The sequence below is a fragment of the Tympanuchus pallidicinctus genome, unplaced genomic scaffold, assembly GCF_026119805.1.
Source record: "Tympanuchus pallidicinctus isolate F22 unplaced genomic scaffold, pur_lepc_1.0 scaffold14, whole genome shotgun sequence".
Lineage (NCBI taxonomy): Eukaryota > Metazoa > Chordata > Aves > Galliformes > Phasianidae > Tympanuchus > Tympanuchus pallidicinctus.
The window spans coordinates 852,412-873,618 of NW_026294659.1; the positions used below are offsets into that span (position 1 = coordinate 852,412).

At 41.5% G+C, this 21,207-nt stretch overlaps 1 protein-coding gene across 1 annotated transcript; it reads right to left on the bottom strand.

Annotated features, from left to right (window-relative positions):
* Positions 1 to 310: 310 nt before the first annotated feature.
* On the bottom strand, positions 311 to 8,400 carry RBBP7 (RB binding protein 7, chromatin remodeling factor). Its single transcript, XM_052673965.1, has 12 exons — positions 8,255 to 8,400; positions 7,992 to 8,136; positions 5,790 to 5,932; positions 5,136 to 5,309; positions 4,727 to 4,842; positions 4,095 to 4,255; positions 3,543 to 3,669; positions 3,375 to 3,452; positions 2,766 to 2,842; positions 2,291 to 2,348; positions 1,368 to 1,478; positions 311 to 788 (listed from the first exon to the last, which is right to left on the bottom strand). The coding sequence occupies exons 1-12, from the start codon at positions 8,268 to 8,270 to the stop codon at positions 720 to 722; spliced, it is 1,275 nt and encodes a 424-aa protein (XP_052529925.1). The 5' UTR covers positions 8,271 to 8,400; the 3' UTR covers positions 311 to 719.
* Between the last annotated feature and the right edge of the window lie 12,807 nt (positions 8,401 to 21,207).

A 21,207-nucleotide genomic window follows, 5' to 3' on the forward strand; every position in this document is an offset into this window, starting at 1 on the left:
GAACAGAAGAGATAAAACCTGCTAAATTAGTTGCTATTGCCCAGCAGCAGGCTAATGTCTTGCCAGCCTCCTTCACATATCACTGTATTTTAGACAACTGCCTGACCTGCTTTTAAAGTAAGAATTAAACCAGCAAAAGCTACAGGAGGGCCAAACCCATGCAGTATCAATTCCCAGACTTCGCAGCGTGAAAATCCTCAAGTACTACACTTCCTTCACTCAAGGTCTTTTCCAACCTTGATGACTCTCTATGTTGTATATAAACAAGAAAGCATTCACCTTAAATCAATGGACAACAATTAAACAAATATTCTATCAAATACATTTTATTTATGCAAAGCCAAGCCAAAAGTGTTATGTAAAAGTGAAAAGCTCTTTTTACATATTAATAAAAGTTTCTTTTTTTCTTTGCCTCCCCACTTTCATTGTGGGAAAAATTAGGACCTGATTTACAGGAAACAACTGAGTTTGATTAAAAATAAACAAGTTTTCAGTCATTCCTATTTTCCCTAAGAAGTAAATGCTGTACAGTATACAACAGCTCAAAGTCCCCAAATAACCATTGGGTATCCCATAACAACTTGACTATACAAAACTTTTTGTGCCCAATTAATAATGTTCTTGTCTTGATGCAATGCCTTTTTTTTTCCTTAATATATTTATACAGTAGATGAATTATATTACTATGTCACATCCAGTATTGCCTCAAGGAAGAGAAGTTACGTTCCTTGACCTTCCAGTTCTGCTGCTGCTATATCTGGTTCTTCATCATTGTAAATGTTTTCTGCCTAAAGACAAAATGTTACATTACAAGTGGTAGACAATCATTTTTAAGCCAACTGCAACACACACACACACACACAAAAAAAGGTAACACAAAGACAGCAGAAAGATCACCCCTATTTTAATGGAAACCTCTCTCTGCCTTTTCTTGAAGAGCAGCCAAACTCAGGAACATGCACACAGTGGTTACACTTCAGCATTTGTTCTCCCACATTCTTTTATTTAGATAAATCTTAACCACTGAATTCCTTAACACGAGCATATTGTTTTCCAGGCATATTGCAACTTCAGCCCAAGCACACAATTCAAGTTGAAGAACAAGTATGAAAACTGAAAGAGTGATCTCTGACACCAATTTAAGCCTGTTAAGCTTTTTCCTCGATTAAAAGTAGGATTTATGCTATTGTAAAGCATTTTCTTCAATATTTACATTTTCAATTATCTTGTAATTTAAATAATATGAACTAACTGGAGAGTTGCTTTCAGTCACTGAAGATGCAAGCTGTCCTAGGGAGAACAAGTCATTCCAGTTTCACTTATGTGACAAGCTTCAGAAGAAACTCATAAGTTGTTTTGACACTCACCATTTGCCATATCTGCATTATGTTGTCCTCTGATACAGAACAGATGACCCAAGGCTCATTAGGATTCCAACTGAAGTCTGAAATTTTGGCAGTGTGTCCTCCATGAATAAACTGTTAAAGAACAGCAACCAAAACAAAACAAAACAAACAAACAAACAAAAAAACACACAGCAAAGAACACAAGCTTCTGTAAGTCATTTTGTCTCTGTTAGAAACCTGTGATCAGCCTAATGAATTTAACTGGGGAATAGCTACAGAAGCAAAAGGTCGCTACTAGAGATTCACAGTATGGATGCAAAGAAGATAGAACACCATATTCAATTCATCACATAAAGACATGGAAGCAGTCCCTGAGACAGCACTGAAAACAATAGTTTGTATTTACTAACAGCAATAACCAAGTGACATCCTTGAAACTGTGCTCCTTCATGAAAGGTTGGGTTACGTAAGCCTGTCACATTTTATATCCATTTTCTCATCTAATCACATGAGCACACACAGAGTTTGCAAAGGAAACTGAGAAAACAAGCTATAAACATTGTTAGCTTATTTCCTGAGGAAACCAAACAAGACCTAAGTTTCAGAATTTCTACACCAGTAAGGTTCTGAATCTACATAGGAACTCTTCTGTCTAAGAGACACAATCAGAGGAGGAGGCTTGACATGCTTCTAGTTATAGATGAGTGCTGACAGGCACGTGGCCAAACTCTAAGTGTGGTTAAAAATGAATATGTGTAAATCATGTCTAGTATAGCTTTGAAAAACTGCTTCTTTAGAACTGAGTAGAGGAAGCCTATTGCAAGTTAGAACCATGGATTAAAAGTGAGGTAAGAATTGCTGCACTTTTAAGAGCACAGTCATAAGGTATCGAACTGCCATACAGGCTGCCATGCCAGCAGACTGTAACCAGGAGAAAAGCATACCAGGAGTTCAGGAGGCCCATCTTCTGCATCCTCTGCAGACTGCTCTTCTCCAATTTTACTGTAAGAAAGTAGTTTATACCTTTTATTAACAAGCAAAATTCCAAACCCGGTCAGTTTATGTTACCAGCTCCTAGCCTTTGTTTCAAGAATTTGCTAATGCTTTTGATTTCCCTCACTGTCAAAAAATTACAAGCCTCAGGTATAAAACATCATTTGCCTTTATTGCAACTGAAATAAAATCTAACTTGTGAAGCTCACTGAGGCAAAAATCAATAATTACTAAACACAGCAAAAAACTTTGCAATAAAATCTCACAGGAAAGTAACATTAGAAATATTGTGCTGCTTCTACTATATAACTAAATGACTGAGTCTGAGCTAAGCAAGAAAAGCTGGAGAACTGTACAAATAAGGCAAATCTGCAGCTGCTTCTTCAGCATATATGTCCACAGTAAATGAAAAGAATTATTCTTCACCTTAGATCCCACACATTAAGCCGACGATCAGTACCACTTGAAGCAAGGATTGTTTCATTATGAGGAGACCAATGAACCTATGAAAGAAAACAATTTGACTGGAGCACAACTACTCATTTCTAAGGCACATATTGAATAGCTGTCCCCTGACCAGTAGTTGTCAACAACTACACTCAATAAATTAGTTTATTCCAGCACAAAACCCACCCTATAACTCAAACTCTTGCTCTAAAGTCATACAACTTGTCAAATTGAACAGCCAACGTTATTTCAGTGCAGCAGATTTAAGATACCATGAATGTAATTGCCTGTTGTTTGGACACTACTCAAAAGGCTGAGCTCACAGTATTAGATACAAACTCAAGTTCTCCTCACTGTAAGATGCTTTAGGGACAACTTCTAGAGCAGGCTCCCAGTATCTTTTTAGCAGTAAGTTGTCGAGTGTGGAAAGAAACAGTGCAGTCCTATCCCTTATTAATGGAACCACAGCTCAGTACTTCTTTTAAACAGACATCTGTCGTGGTTAGTCACCACACAAAAACCCACACGTTCTTGTCCTAGTCACTACTCATCTAATTTTTGTTACAGCTTGTGTGAAAAGTTTCCCACCTGAAAAATTTCATCCTTGTGAGACTCAAAAGAATGAAGTTTCAATTTTAAGTTTCGAAGATCCCATAAAGCGACTGTCTGGGAGAAGAAAAAGACATTATTACAATAATGGCTTTAGAGTTATCATTTAAGAATATGTGCAAATTTAAGGTAAACACAAGTAAGAACCTTGTCAGCCGAACCAGTTGCTAAAATGAACTCGCTGTATGGATTGAAGGACAGACAGTTGACCTCAGCTGTATGAGCATCAACAGAATGACTCGGCTTGGATGTAGTATTAGATCTCATGTCCCAGCTGTTGCAATGAAGGGTTTGGGGGAAGAGGGAGGAAAAAGTGGAAGAGAACAAGCATAAGTTTTAATGGGAGGTTACTATTATTAACCACAGTACATGCTCAGAAACCATTGTATTACTAAAACTAGTCTGAATCTACAGGTTTTAATTGCAAATCCTCCTAGAGCTTTTGTCTACTATACATAAGCAGTTTGCATCAGGAACCTGGTGTACATATTAATTACAATTTACTTTCACATGATGAGAACACATTATACGACGTGCAGATTTCAGAGCCTCTGCAGCGTTATTACAACTGATTGCACTAGAGAGCTATATTAGACTAACCCAGACTTCAGGCATTCCTTAACAACATTACAAGTGCTTTGGACTGCCCCACTGACAGCACACAGCAGCACTAGCCATCAAGCACTACTCTTAACTTACATCATAAGCTTCTGATCGTCAGCCACAGATCCAAACAGAGACTCATGAAGCAGATGCCATGCCACGTCTTCTACTACTGCAGAGTGCCCAGTGAAGATTGCTTTTGCATCAACAATTTTGCCTTCTTTTGGTGCAGCACTTATATCCCATAAACACACAGTCTGTAAATAAGAACCATGGTCTATTATAAGTGAGAAGTCAACTGAGTTATTAATGAATTCACAGAAAACTCAAGGCCCAAAAATTATTCTAAAGTCATGACAGCAATTTACAAAATACATTCCTATTCCAGTACATTGTGTTTCACTTATAAAGCTCAACGAAATCTCTTGGCTATTAGTTCAGTTGATCATTGACAGTCTTTAATACATTGCCTCAAACCCAAGCCAGTTCCAAGGGTGCTCCAATTTCTTCTAGCAGTGAGAACATTCTGTTCTTACTTCACCCAGAACATTACAAAGAACTGGTTGCCAATCATAAGCTAAAGTCAGCCAACATAATATTCTGTAATACAACATGTGAGAGCTTCTCCACATAGCAATATAAAGCTACACTCATCTTCCCTAATTGTCTATTGCCACCTTTTTTTTTTTTTTTAAGAAGAAAAAAAACCAAAGGGATGTGTTTTTTACATGATCATCTGATGCACTGAGAAGATGTCCTTTCAAATTTGAGTTCCATGACAAACCATAGCCTTCTTTCTGGTGCCCTCTTAATCTAAGATCTGGATTACACTCTCCATTTGGGTCTGAAAGAAAAGAAATTCCTTTCATTTATCTTAATCTTGCACATCATCCATGAGAACACCTTTATTACTTAAGAACTTTGTTTCTGTTGTAACAATCACATTTTACACAACAGTTTTCTAGCAGAGTGTTGCTTCTGTGGAGACTGATCAATGGCTAAGCACGACCAGTTAAAGTCACTGAAGATCTCTGCCTCCTTATCCAGTGTCCATCAGCTATGTTCCCACTTACAACTAAATACAAGTTTAACTCAGCAACAGAAGCATTTTGCTTAGCTTCCAACAGTCTGACCCACCTGGTTTTGAAGGATGTTTAGTGTAGTCAAACACCAACACGTCAGCAGAAGGAGTTTTAGTAGCAATGATGCATGGGTTCTGTGGCATGTAACGAGCGCGATTCACTTCGCCTTCATGGTTAATTTTAATCTCGGTTTCAATTTTGCCAGTCACAGATCCAAACCCACCAAACTCTGCATTTGACAGAAAAGGCTCAATTGATAATCCATTTACAGCAGTTGATATTAAACAGCATTTTGTGTTTCTCCCCTGCTCCAAGAAACCATAGTAAGCACCTTAAAATAACAATACAATAAAGCCTATGACAGTTAAGAATCACATGGCACAATATTAACACTTCAAGTATGCTGAATCATTTATCAAACAAACTCCTTCAGAGCTCTAATCCCTACCTGAGATATGTGTATATCAGCTTTCATCACAACTAACAGAAATGCTAAGCGGAATTGCATATCATAATCTTACTTGAAACTTGTAATGTTGGAAGAACAACTTATTTTAGTTGCCACTATATGGAATCCAAAAATATGGATATGGAATTAGTGTGAACTGGTAAGTACCTGCCAGCTTTTAATAAAGTCACAGTACCATTAGACAGAATGCTTACAAAGGCTACAGCTAACACACAACTGAAGAATGCATGCATTGCCCACCTCCTTTCTCACTGTCATACTGGGAGGTATCAAACTGATCATCATTGGGTATCTGGACTCTTGCAACAACCAGGTGGTTCTGTTCATCAGAGGTGTGCGTTCCTAAAACCAGCCAGTGTAGAGCATAATCCTTTCCCTCTGGCCTGTTTAGAATAATAAAATTAATGCAATAAAAAGCATGCTCAGTTCTAGAAGTTTGATAGCTAGCAACAATAAATCCAAACTTCTTAAGGGTGTGGAAAAAAAAAGACTAGCTTAAGAGATCTTTTATCACAAGAGACTTGTGCAATAGAGTGTATCTGACTCTAGCACATGCAATCCAGTGATACAACTAGCAAGGCTAGAGTGACAATAAAAGCCAGTAGACACTGCCATTACAGCTTGAATGCAACAATTAAAATTTGCACAGTAGCTACAGAGTGATACTAATACCTACCTAAATCTTTAATCCTCCTAGCACTTGCATGATACTGATTTTAAGAACTATCAACACTATGTTCTATACTACTAAGAAAAACTGCAGCCTTCTCTTAGAAGTGTTTACTGTTAACTATTTTACTAAAGTATTCGGAAGCTCGTTTTAAAACTCTGCACAAATCCTACCTAACTAGAATCAAATTCCTCTTCTGGCAGTTAAACACAATATTTAGTAATAAGTAAAAGGCTGAAGGGGCAGTGTCATTCATCTCTGAAAGGATAAAATTTGAACAGTCAAAAACACGCAGCTTCTGCATTCTATAAAGCAAGGAAAAAACAAACAAACCAAAAACAACTACATAGGTTATCAGAGTCCAAGCAAACAGGTATGACTGGGGCAATCATAAATCACTGTAGGTATTATTTACTCCATTTCCAAGGCATCATCACACATTTTGAGGGCCATTAAGTCAATCTGCAAAATACGAGGCAAGCAGAAGTGTTCCTCACAAGGGCTCCACACCCTCAAGCCCCCACTCCATTTTTCTCTGTGCTATCACTAGTTAATCCACATCTCTCAACACCATTCCCAAACAGCCTAGTATACAACAGATTATCTGAGAAAAAGTAAACCACCCTGGGATTACAGCATGAACTCAGTGTGTAATATACCTTAAAAGCTAGCTGTGTCCAGCTCACAACAATGCAAGGGAAGTGGTCCTTGTCCACTATCTTGATGGAGTCCTGAATGGTTACTCTGACCATTTAGAGTCTGTACTAACTGACACATGAACAGAATGCAGTCCCATCTCCAAAGTTCTCTAAGAAATGGACTAGTGAGTGTACACTTCCAGAGACAGGTGGAAGAATGGGAAGATCAAAATATATGAAGCTGAGGGTAAGCCAGGGACAAACAGGATATTAAGTGTCAGTTTTACGAGAACACTATCCCTTTAAGTTCAATCTTGTAACAAAAGAATAAAGATACAGACAGCTTCCATAGAACAGCGCTTCCAAGCACACATCAAGAAAAACAGCATTCAAGAAGTTACTGTAGCACATTTCTTTTTCCAATAAGAATTCACTAGAGAAGACAGTAAGAACAAGTGCATTAGAGCACGTTGCAATACAATGTCAAAAATTTCTCTCCTCACATCTCAAGTCAACATGTAGTGTTTCTTCTCAAAACTCCTGCATACCCCGAGGGTTTGGAGTGCTGTAAGTGAAACAAACTGTCACACACTTACAAAGGAGAGTTCCAGCATTGTTCAGCCTGAAGTATGCTCAGGGGAGACCTTACTGAGCTAGGACACTTGAAAGGAGATAATGGTGAGGTGGGGGTTTGGCTCTTCTCACAAGTAACAGCAATTGGATGAGAGGAAACGGCCTCGGGTTACACCCGGGAGATCAGGTTGGGTATTAGGAAACATTTCTTCTCAGAAAGAGCGGTGAGGCAATGGCACAGGCTGCTCAGGGAGGTGGTAGAGTCACTGTCCCTGGAGGCTTACAAGAACCGTGCGAGGGACGTGGTTAGTGGGCACGGTGAGATGGGTGGTTGGACTAGATGATCTTACTGGACTTTTCCAATCTTAATGATTCTGTGATTCTAAGGCAAGCCAGTGCAGCCTCGGGTGCTTTGAGTGACTTTGCCAAAGTGGTTAACTGAGACAGATGGAGCAGAACGAACCAGGCTAGCAGAAGGAGCTGTCACAGCATGCAGCCAGGCACAGGAGATGCTGAAGCGTCTGCCCACTGCTACCTTCCAGGACTGCATCACTCCCTCACCTGGTCACATCAGGCAGCCACTGCACGGTCAGGCTAGGCCACTCCAGCGCGTGTGTCATCACCAGATCGTACAAGAAGGGGGTGTTCTTCTTCCAGATCTTGTACTCCTCACTGATGACACGCTCCTCCACCGTGTCCTCCAGCACTGGGGGAAGAGTCGGGGTCGGGGCTCGGAGCGGGGTCCCAGAGCACCCTCAGGGAGGGAAGCCCTCCTCTCCACACAGATAGCCCGACCGAGAAGGGACGGGAAGGAGGTCTCCTACCTTCCTTACTCGCCATTTCAGACGAAGCGAAGAGACAGCAACAAACGAGCACAGCAGGTAACGACGCCCGGGGCCACCGCAACTGCTCCCGCCGCGCGCCAGCTCGCCGAGTTCCAACTCGCGCCGCAGCGCATGCGCCACCGCCGTCCGACGCGGCAGCCAATGGCGTGGCGCCGAGGGGGGAAGGGTGGTGGAGGCGCGCGAGTGCTGAACGGAGGCCCCGCCTGGCGGGGGCGGTCCCGAGGGCGGGGTGCGCCGCGGTTGTCGGGCGGGATGGGGCGCTGAGGGGGGGAGGCTGAGCGCCTCGGGGGTGCAGGGCGCCGGGACTCGGTGCCCGAGGGGTCGGGTGTGTCCGTGCCGCTGTGAGGGGCGGGCCCGGCGGCTCTGAGCGGATGAAGGAGGCGGGTTTGCTCGGGGAACGGAGAGAGGTGTGGACGCGATCACGCCGCGTGGTGGGGCTTTAAGTAAAGCAAATCCAGCGGAGGTGCGAGAGGACGGGTTTGGTGCTGTTTGACTGCAGTCTGCCGCCGGCTTTTCAGTCATGACCTGAAGGAAGCAGCCTGGAACGTCCCCGTGCACAGCGATGAAAATGGAAGCAGTCAGGAACCGAGTTAGATTGTCCCAATCCCCCTGAGTATTCAAAGACACACCTCCAAACTGCATGGGTGTCCTTTAACATGCTGTGACTTGCAGTCTTCGTATCGATTCAGTATTAAACTCAGGGAGTAGACATCTCAGGACATGATTTAGCAGAGGGTTGTTAGTTAGGGTAGTATGGTCAGGTTGCAGTTAGACTTGATGATCTTTAAGGTCCTTTCCAACCTGAGTGACTCTATGATTCTGCGATCTTTGTCAGTGACATGGAGGAGGGGAGAGAGTGCACCCTTGGCAAGTGTGCTGATGGTACAAAGCTGGGAGGACTGGCTGACGTGCCAGAAGGCCGTGCTGCCATTCAGAGAGACCTGGACGGGCTGGAGAGTCGGGGCAGAGAGGAACCTGATGAGGTTCAACGTGGGCAAGTGTGGGGTCCTACACCTGGGGAGGAATAATCACATGCATCAGTAAGGTTAGGGCTGACCTGCTGGAAAGGAACTCTGGAGAGAAGGACCTGGGGGTCCCGGCGAGCAGCAGGGTGACCATGAGCCAGCAGTGTGCCCTTGTGGTCTGGAAAGCCACCAGTGGTATCCTGGGATGAATTAAAAAGAGCGTGGCCAGCAGGTCAAGTGTGGTGATCCTCCCCTTCTTCTGTGACGTGGTGAGGCCACACCTGGAGTGCTGTGTCCAGTTCTGGGCTCCTCAGTTCAAGAAAGACAGAACTTTTGGAGAGAGCCCAGCAGGGGGCCACAGAGATGATGATGGGCCTGGAGCATCTCCTGTATGAGGAAAGACTGAGAGAACTGGGGCTGTTCAGCCTGGAGAAGAGAAGGCTGAGAGGGGATCTTATACCTATATATATCTAAAAGGCAAGAATCAAGTGGATGGGGCTACGCTGTTTTCAGCAGTGCCCAGCAACAGAACAAGGGGCAATGGGCACACATTGGAACACAGGAAGTTCCATACGAACCCGAGGAAAAAAAAAATTGAGGATGATAGAGCACAGGCTGCCCAGAGAGGTGGTGGAATCTCCTCCTCTGGAGATATTCCTAACCTGCCTAGACACTTTCCTGTGCAACCTACTGGAACCTGATTTAGCATAGAGTTGGCCTTGATGATCTCCAGAAGTCCCTTCCAACCCCTACAATTCTGTGATTCTGTGAATCCTGTGCTGCTGAGGCTCACGTTCCTTGAGCCCCAGGAAGGGCTGAAATCAGCTCTTTGGTGGAGCTTGCTGTGCTCAGCTAGAGATAGCAGCAGGGAGACATTCAGCCAAAAAGAGCCAGCATTTTTAATTTCACTCTGTGAAGACACTCAGTTGGCTGAGCCTTCTACAGTCTGAGCTCCAGTTTTTTCAAACAAGGAATCCAGTTATGGGAAATGTTTATGCCTAGGAGAGGTTGGCGTGCGCTGGGGCTGGGAATAGCAGCCAAAGAGTGCAGCATGGGAATTGGGGAAGGAGGCTGAGGTAGCCAGCCGGCCTCTTCAGCAGGAAGCATTCTGTAACAAACCACTGCTTTTTTGGCCAGGGTATAGAAAATAGAAATCTTTCAGTGGAGAAACTAAATAACTGTATATTAGTCTTCCTTTCAAGCCTGCATCAACTGGAACTAAAGCAATGCGTGGCATATTCAAAACTTGATTTTTGTTGAATTAACTGGAAGCTGTAAAATAATCTGCTAGATGGGCAGTATGTGGAGTTAGTGTGTTAACGCAAACATGGCCTTGACCATGCTGGACGTGTTACCATCTTGCCTTTGGCAATACTTGCTAGTTGTTTTGGTGTTTGCTGCCGAGTATGTGTCTAATCCTACAAAGTGCTGAGGCCTTCCTGAAATGTTAGAGGGGGAAGACTGAGCTTTTCAGAGCCTGTATGTCGTTACAGCGTGTTGATGACTTAAAACTCAAATAGTGGATAAAGGAAATCTCTGTTAGGTTTCCTGGCTTTAAGTGACTTCTGTTAGATCTCACTGAATGTGATTTAGCTCTCACATGTGATTTCATGGACCCTTAATGGATCAAACCTTTATAAGCATTGAGTGGGGTGCTCACTGTGCCTTTTACTACGATGAAATTTGCAGTATTTTTTTTTTGTCACAACTTACCTGGAATATGATGAGTAAAACATGAATTATTTTTTGAAAGCGATAAGCAAAACTGTCTTTCAATGATGTCATGTAGGGCTTAGCTGAGCAATGAATTTAGAATTGCTTCTCAACCCTGCACTAATTTTTACAGGTTGTAAATCAAGTTGGATTCTAATGGGCTGTGAGGAGCAGTGCTGCTTTTGATGAGCAAAATCTGCCACATCTGTACGTCAAAATAGTGAGTGATCTGCACAGTTCTCTTTTTCTTTTTAGCAATTGCACATGGCCAATTTTGCTTTTAATTGAAATCCACAGAAGACGAAAAGTCCTAGTGTTAAGTGCTTTTCTCACATGGAGATTTTAATGGAAAAGGCAGTTTATAAACAATACAGCTATCAAAGAGTACACATCAGCAACTCTTTGGCTGGTTATTTGCAGTTCGACAGCATGGTCATATCTGTGACCACACATCTAAAACATATCCTTTGATTCCCAGGCTTTGTAAAGAAAGTAATTATCCGAGGCCATTGTTCATCATAGGCAGTATGTAAAATACAGCATAAATTAATTCTGAAGTAAAACAGTGACCTGAATCGTGAGCTTTATTTTGTTAAACCATACTCCTTTCAAACCAAAGCATGAAATACTGCATTCTCATTTCAATTTTTTAAAGAATCTGTCTTCTGCATTCTCAGTTGTACGTGCTGCATCATGATTCAAATTGCCAGATATACTTACGAAAAATAATCTTCAATTATTAATTTTCAGCTTGAAGACGTGTGCTGATTTATTGCTCTGCAAAGAATTAGCCGGTTTGCTGATGCTTATGTCTCTTATATATTATGCAGAGCTGATGGATGTTCACAGCAACAGCTCCACAAGCAAGTGTAGTTGTTACTGTGAATGACCATCTCAGAAAATTGTTTAGAGAAGATCAAGTTTGAACAAAACTTCAAAAATGCTCATTGGAGAAGTAAAGTAGCACCCCACTATTTATTATTTTTTAATGCATTTGCTACCATTGCACAGCCTTTTGGGGCCTGCTTGAAATAAAGCACTGTTTCCATCACAAGAAAAGCACACCTCGTATTAATTGATGGAAACTTCCAGTCACAGTTTCCTGAAATGTGACAGTGTTCTTTTTCCAACTGCTCAACCAGCGTTTTATTTTATTTTTTGTATTTACACAGCAATTACTAACTCCTCATTAAAAAACTGCACCTAACCAATACCCTGATCTTGAGCTGTTGCAGCATCTTGGGTTTTCTTGTTCTCTGTTGGTGACGTCAAGTTTGGGATTGCCTAGTGACAGCATGTTTCTGTCACTTCACTGCTGAGTAGGCTGGCTGTGTTTCATCCTGATACATAGCATACATGCTCTGCAAACAATAGCTTTTGTTTTACAATGAACAAAGCAGGAACATCTAAAGGGAAAGGCACGACTCACTCTGCAATTGTATCCAGCACCTTAGACCAATATTCTCAGCTCCTAGTTGGGATTGTTCCCAGGCATTTGGATACTGTAGCGTGAAGTTATGGGCTGCATAATTTGTATAACTAGTCTAATTTTCACACATTCAACTGACCCTTGTGGATTGGATTGAATGAGAAGAAACATTCTGCCAGTCTCGTGCATTTCTTCAGCCTTGAAGAGTATGCAGTGCTTTAACTTTGATGTAGAATATGTTTGTATTGGAAGTAACAAACATACAAATGAAGCTTGTTCTCATACAGCAAGTCCCCTTTCTTCATCTCCTGCCCTGAAAAACAACATTAACGTGGCACTAAGCCAAGACTAATAAGTCTAACCCCACTAAACCCTTTTTTGTTATTTGCCATGGATGTGACAGTATTCCCTCAGCACTTTGGCTTGCTGGGCTATTTCAGTGCTCTGTGGAATTTGCTTAGCATTGTCTGTGCATTTTTTAATGATTCCAAATAGAATGGCAGGTAAGTTCTTAGAGACACAGATAGCAACACTTATGTAACTGGCCTGTTACATTTCTATTGTTTTTATGCAGAGTTGTGGAACTAATGGAGTATGTCAGTAGCTTTTCATGTGTCAACTCATGAAACAGCACTGCAGCCTGTGCTGTTTTCCATGCAATACACATCCAAGGGGATATCAGGTATGTTTTTGTTGTATAGTCTGCTGAAAATCTGCAGCCTATTGGCCTGGATAGATGATTGCTCCCTTGTAGAGTCTGTAGACCTATAGGGATATTAAAAGAAAAGGAAAGAATATTTTGAATATAATTTGGCATTTAGATAGAAGTTAAAGATGTGCCCCCAGTACAAGAAAGACAGGGAGCTGTTGGAGAGGGTCCAAGGGAGAGCCACAGAGGTGATCAAGGGGCTGGAGCACCTCCACTGTGAAGACAGGCTGAGGAGCTGGGCTTGTTCAGCCTGGAGAAAAGAAGGCTGCGGGGTGACCTCATTGCAGCCTTTCAGTGCCTAAAGGGAGCCTACAGAGGGGAAGGCAATCAACTCTTTGAAAGGGTTGATAACTGCAGGACAAGGGGAAATGGTTTTAAGTTGAGGGAGAGGAGATTCGGGTTGGATGTCAGGGAGAAGTTCTTTACAGAGAGAGTGGTGAGGTGCTGGAACAGGCTGCCCAGAGAGGTTGTGGATGCCCTGTCTTTGGAGGTGTTCAAGGCCAGGTTGGATGGGGCCCTGGGCAGCCTGGTCTAGTGTTAAACGTGGAGGTTTGTGGCCCTGCATGTGGTGGGGGATTGGATATTCATGATCCTTGAGGTCCCTTCCAACCCTGGCCATTCTGTGATTCTATGATGTGTGAATTTGTATAACAAAGAGTCGATTTTCCTAAAAGTACAAATACTTGAGTGCAAACGGAAGGTTCAGTAAAAGGGAGGGAGACATCATCTGACTTCTAAAGCCTTCCACCATTTGGCTCAGCACAGTGGAACTCCTTGTTGCTAGTTGCCTTGGGCTTTGCCCTTGCAGTCTTGTGAGAGGAATTTTGGGAGCAGGGATGGGTTGGTTCCACTCCTGTGTCTGGATAGTGGGACTCAGAACAGGCTGTAATCCAAAAGCTACTATTTTCAGTCATATAGGAAGCAGTCCAAACTACTGCTCTCAATAATGCACTGAAGCACAGTGAAGTTCAGGGAAATATAAGCCTTCTGTGACTGGAAGTGCCAAAGAAAATGAATGGGAGATGTTTATTATCATCAGTTCCTCCTCATCTTCCACTCTAGGGTTTGAAAGCCTCAATAGTATCCAGTGAAAGAAAGGGATTTCTGTACATGCCTTCTGGTCTGGAGGATTGTCTCTCTCTGCCAGGACTGCCTGGTTTCCTTATTCAGAGTCTTTTGTGAAGTCATCATGTAGTTTCTTTCTTTGTTCTTCACTCTTTATTCTGAGACTTGAAACGGTTAACAATGGCATTATCTTCAAGGTTCTGGAATCTCAGAGGTGAATCCACTGGGGCAGGAACTGTGCCAGGCTGCTGTAGCTCACTGATCAGCTTCTGTGAGAAAGATTTTTGTTTGTTCTGTTTGATTTGCTCAGTTGTTCTGGAATATCATCTTCAGGCACCACCTTTGAAAGCTCAAGGGATCTTGAATTTTGTATCCTCTTCTCTTTTGAAGGGTTTTCAATACTGAGAACCACAGCACTGCACAGATTAGCATTGGGTCAGTTGCATGTTGGATAGCTGACCAGCAGAGTCTAGGGCCAGATTAACTATGGCTTTAGTTAGTACAGAGCATCATGTGAGGGAAAGAGAGCGAGCAGAAGGGGATAGTCATTGAGGTTGGAAAAGACCATATAGAATACCTAGTCCAACCACAAAGCCATCAACACCATGCCCACTGACCATGTCCCTCAGTGCCTGTATAATCAATGAATATTTAGATGTTATAATTATGAAATAAACAAGAGAATTAGGCAAAGCAGATTATGATAACAAAAAGAGAATAGATAGGACGCTATCCTGGGCTCACTTATGAAACTCCAGCAAAGCAGATCCCCAGAAGAGATCCTTCCCCACTGGTAGCCAGCTCTTAAATGGGTCTAGGAGAGGTGCAGCCAGGCTCCACCCTTTCCAGCAGCACAGGTGAATTGCCTTCACCTCTACTCCCAGGGCTGACACATTGCTTGCCTCAGGTGGTCAATCAGGCCATGATTCAGCAGTTCCCATACAGCGCCACACCTCTGCTTTTCTTGAAAGCCTCCAGAGATGGTCAGTCTACCACCTTCCTGGGTGGTCTGTTCCAATGCCTCACCACTCTTTCAGAAAAGGAATTTTTCCTACTATCTAACCTGGGGAAGAGCAGAGATGGTTCCACTGAGGCTCCGATACCAGATTATTTTATATCAATTTGGAGATTGCACCTGTAGACTGTGCAAGAGCTTTACTGCTGGTTCACTGCAGCGTCTGGAGTGTTCAGTTCCCTCAGCAGCCAGTGGGCAGTGCAATCTCCCTAGCACTTGTCTGTCTTCTGCAGATGAGGAAACTGAATATGAATGTGGAAATTTCACTCACAGCCATTAATTTTATTCTGGCATGGAAGGAAGGCTTTACATCTTCTATTTAGGTTCTGTTATAGATGAGATATTTAATTAGGATTTAAGTGGGAGACAGTTGAGCTAAATATGAGTACAAGGACTCCCAATATCCTGGGACAAGGCTGATACCTTATTTGAGATGCATTTACAATATTCTCCACAGACTTTTTTTTTTTAAAAGATTTAGCAGAACAACTGCTTTGCAGAAAAGCAGCACGACTGGATCAAATTAAATAAAGCCTGAATTTTAAAAGCACTCTGTGATTTGAGATACTGCAGAGAGCTTCTCTAAGAGGTGCCTGAGACTAAGCATCTATCAGCTGAGGAAATCCCTAACACTAAGGGGTTTAGAAAAATCTAAGCTTTAGTATTTCCATACAGCTGGAAATGTAATGTAAACAGAGCCTTAGCAACTCGGCCAGAATAATTCAGGGAATCAGAACTGCTGATTGCTAATCCTAGCTCAAGTTTCTAGCCTTATTCCCAGGATGCTATGTTTTGTGTTTTTCCTTTGTTTTCTGCTATGAGAGATGCTGTGGGGACAGTAAAGCTGTGAAGACAGCAAACGTGACACCTCTCCTCTCTTTCTTATGAAAGACCTGCTTTTTACTGAGGCTTACAAAGACAAGACAGATGACATAACGTATTTCTGTGTGAGAGGTGATTTTCATTTTTTAAAAAGTTTTGAACATGAGACATTAAGGAGGGTGTGAGTAACCTGGTTTCTTTTTTGAGAATGTGACTCAGATGCAGTATGTTGGGTGCTAAGATGGCCTCATTATTTGTTATGCGTTATGTTTGCATCTCCATACCACAGTAACAGGTCAGAATATGATTCTATCAGCAGTAGGATCACGCCATAAGAAGGCATCAGCTGTTGACCTGAAGATTTCTTTTGTTCTTAGATTTTGAGGTGAACACAGATGGATAGAGAAAGGTGGGGCTGTCCAAGATGACAATCATACACAAGCATTTCTTTTCTCAACATGGTAACAACTTTCCTGGTAGCTGCGAACATGTGTAATAAGAACTTGAAAGAGACACAGTATGAAGGATGAGGGGAAATGGCCTCAAGTTGCTCCAGGGTAAGTTCAGGTTGGATATCAGGAAACACTTTTTTACAGAAAGGGTTGTTAAGCAGTGGAATAGGCTCCCAACCAGGGAGGTGGTTGAGTCACCATCCCTGGATGTGTTCGAAAACCGTTTGGATGTGGTGCTCAGGGACATGATTTAGTGGAGGGTTGTTAGTTAGGGTAGGATGGTTAGGGTGTGGTTGGACTCGATGATCTTTAAGGTCTTTTCCAACCTGAGCAATTCTATGATTCTATGACTTTATGAATGCTTATGGGGAAGCTGAGCCCAAGTGAAAAAAAAAAAAAAGGGGATAGATAACTTTTTAGATAATGCTTAATTTTTTAATTTGGATTGCCTCCAAAGAGATTTACTCTAGGACCTTGATAGTAAGTCTTCAGGGATTAATATTAGCGTTCTAGTTCATATCAATAGTGAATTTTTGAAGCAAACCTTCTGATTGTCCTCGCCTTCTGCACATTTGTTTATAGCATGTAGTGGTCTCAGAGCACATGAACTGGATTCCCTTTGAGGGAAATTAAATCAGAAATGTGTTCCAGCTGCCAACAGGTAATCAGGCATACAGAATCAAATGACATAATCTACAGTAAGAGGCAAAACAAACATGTATGTTCAGTATAAACACCTCAAAACCAATCTAGAGATCCACTCCTATTGCATGATTTGCTTGTTAATGTAGAAAATTATCTTGTTTCTTTTATATATTTTTGAAAGCAGTACAACTTTTTGATAGAGTTTCAAGTGGTCTTTGGTTTTATTTGTTAAATATGTTGATATTCTGTCTGCTGTACTGCTTCAGTGACATTTCTTTAGGTAGCAACAATACTGTTTGCTCAGTATCTGCAGTGAAATTGCACCTATTTCAGGACAAAGTTTCTAAATGCACAGTAAGCATTTAAAGCATTAACTAAAATGGTGCATTGAAGATGCATTTCAAACGCTTACTCAGCATTTTGGCAGTGGCACAGATCTAGAAGTGTTCATGTGGGGAAAAAAAGGAAAACAACAGTTAAAGATGATGAAGGTCAGAAATTCTGTCTCAGAGGACTTTTAGAATAAAAAATATATATATTATACAGGCTTAAAAGAGCATTTGGAAACACTCTTCCCTCTTTTTCATGGGTGGCCATAGAGTCATTCATCAGTCTCTCCTCCCCTTGCTTTCTCAGAAGTGGAAATTTCTAGGGGCAGTACTCTACTGATCTTTTAAGTGTTTTTTTAATACCTAGAACATTTTCAGATCCTACAGAATGCTTCAGAAGATAAATATTCTGGTAGCATTTGGAATGCAAAGAAATGAGGTGGCAGGCAGAAATATGAAAACATTCTCCTGCCTCCATTTACACAGGCAATAGGAGAGGGGAAGGAAGAATTTACCACAGGTTGTTAAGTAGTAATGATTCTCCCTCTCAAAATCAGCCACAGGGAAGTGAGGGCCCCAAACAGATGAGCCCCAGTTCATCCCTCAGACTTGACGTTGACTGGTCCCGGTAACCACAGCCTCTCTTGTCTCAGGGCTTAAATATGCATGAAATGTCACAGAGAGGGTACAGAATAATTACAGGTAGCACTGGGACTACTTGAAATAAGGGCAATTTATTTTTTTACTGTCACTGCAAATCCCAAGTGCTCTTATTCAACAAAGACTTTGTAATATAACATAAATAAGTAACAAGATAGATGGTTAAAAGCAATAGCAAGATAAAATGATCATGCTGAAAGGTAAAAACAGAGATCCTCACTCCTACAAAGGGATAGAAGAGTACTGAACCCTGTTACAGGTATCAGGTCATTGTAACTCATTTTTAAAAAGAATCCAATATATGATGTTAAGAATATAAAACAGTTTTAATACAATGGAATCCTTGAAAAACATTGCATCTGTAAAGTATTTTTCTAAGGAACTGATAGTGGCTTTAAACATGTTGTTTACACAGATATATAAACTTAAGCCTATAGAAAGCCCTTTTCCAAGTAAGATAGGGCAGTGTATGGCAATACACCAGCATGTGCTGCCATTCTGTGGCTACATTTCTAGATTTTTCTAAGAAATTACATCTCTGTATGTATGCATTGCTTTCCACCAGGATTGTCTGTTTCTCCCTAAGAAGAGACATGGGGAAGGAACAAGGAAAGGAATGAGGACAAAACAAAGCTCCCATAGATAAATATGCCATCTGTGAACCATGAGAACAAAATCAGAGAGAATTTCAAGAAAAAGGCTAACCAATTATATAAGTCCACAATACAGTACTGTACAATGAAAGATAGCAATACTTCCTACCAGCATTTAGATAGTAGCAAGTAGAGGGAAGAGAACAGTGTAGCAGAAAGATGAAGCAAGAGACAGATGTAATCAACGTATTTTCCCTAAACATCTTGTTTGGTACCCTTGAAGCCATCAGAGGTTATCTGTAGCTGACACTGCAAGAGGGAGTAACTGTCCTGGGAATCTGCGTGAAGGCAAAAAATAACCACTGCAGATGCTATCTGTCATGTCAACATTCATAGTTCGTTTTCTCATGGTCTTTTCTTCTTCTCTCTATCCCTTCCAGTAAGGACCCTTCCCTCTGTGGTTCTGGCAGGGAGTTTCAGCTATGTCCAGGGACTCTATATTCTTCAGCAGTGCTTATTAAAGTTTATCAGGTGGTGTTTTACTCATAGACATCAGATGGAATTACTCCTTGTTTTGACAAAGCAAAGATAAATCAAATGAAGAATTAGCTTAAAAATGCAAATGCACATAGGATTTATACTTCCCATAAGCTGTATCAGATGCAAATTTGTCATCTTAAATATAGACTATCATGGTTTTCACTTTAACAGTTTCACCAGAGTGAGTACTGTGATCATGCCATCCCTGTTCCTTCTGGACTACTGAGTTACACAAAGTGGCTGTATTCTTTCTGACCAAACTCTCCCGTGGTCTACTTTACTGAATATTATCTTTAAATTAATGTTCACACAAGAGTGCTTATCTAGTTGCAATGAAACTTCTAACTCAAGCTGTCTGATCTAGCAGAAGCTAGAACAGGAATTCATGTCCTGAGCTGTTCATAGAGCCATTTTGCCATATGCAGCTGTACGATAATATCATCCAAACCAGTCACTTCAATTCAGAATATTGATTTGCAAGGGATCAACAGAATTGTCAGAGACAACTCTTACTCTGCTGTAAGCAGTCATGACATAGATTTCCATCCAAGATGGATTCCACTTTTAAAACCATTAAGTTTCCTATTACCTGTGTAAGTAGAGGCAGGAGAATATTTTCATATTTCTGCCTGCCACCTCATTTCTTTGCATTCCAAATGTTACCAGAATATTTATCTTCTGAAGCATTCTGTAGGATCTGAAAATGTTCTAGGTAATTAAACCATTAATTAAGTTTCTCCAATGTCCTCCCCTCATTACCAATTTTGAAATTACTGAATAAAGTGTTAGGCAAACAGAATTGGGATTTGTGAACCACTCTGCCCAAGAGAAAGGTAAACCCATTAACTATGTCCATAACATAGTGTTACACAATGGGAGGTACATGTCCTTGCAGGCTATTGGTGCCAGAAAAGGCACTACAAGACCTTATGATGGGAGAACACAATTTTAGTTTCCAATCTTCTGTGTCAGTCAGTTTACCCATTCACAGCTTCCTGCCCACATACCTGGAAGCACTAAGACATGTGCATGCCTATGCAGTTTTGCTGGGACCACCTATATGTAATACGGATGGCAACAACAAGGTGCTGTCAGCTTGTCACTACATTTCTTGGATGACAATGAACTAAATTAGGACAGGTTTGTATAACCTTTAGGAGTCAACAGTTAATATGGAACAATCAATCTTTTTGCCTCTATGACTCCTCAGCAAGTCTGATGCCCCTTCTCTTTGCTTCTGCATGTCACTTACCTTTATGATGATGGTCTGTCTTAACGTTGAGCAAAGAGGGAGAGGAATGGCACTTCCATGCTGGTGAAGCTTTGTTACTTCACTCCATTGTTTCTTTCGGTACTGTCAGACAGGCCTTCCCATCCATACCAATTTTAGTATTTATGTTACATGTCTTTACACCATGTAAGGGCAAACAGGTTTTTACATAGTTTGCTGTAAAGGAACGCACCCGGTATATTAGAGTATTTATTAGAGTATTTATTAGAGTACTGAGAATCCTGGTGTAATCCTGGCCCCAGAAGTTGTGGCGCAGCAATGCAAGTGTGGTTTTGAAGTGTCTTACCTCAAAGAACATTTGAACATAATCATTGCTCTGCAATGAAGTCAGCTAAAGGTCATTTTTATGCCTGGATATTTTCCTTTAACCAAGGTTACCACTCCTGCTTTCCAACCAGTATTCCTCCCAATATCACAGGGAAGAAAGCGGGGGAATGCCTTGCACTCCTTGACAGATATGTCACTTTTATGAAGAAGCAAAGCTTTTTATTGCTAGAACTGGGGAAAAAAAAAGACAAACATTTAAGCTCAAAGTTCTTTCAGCAGGTCACTTGAGGTACAGAAACAGTTTAACAGTGCTTAACATAAATCCTCCAAATACTTATGTATTCCAAGCTGTTTCTTCTTGCTGCCTATATTCAAGACTGCAGTTGTACTGTATCAGGTCACCTACAGAATAAAACAAAACTTTTCATACCTTTTTT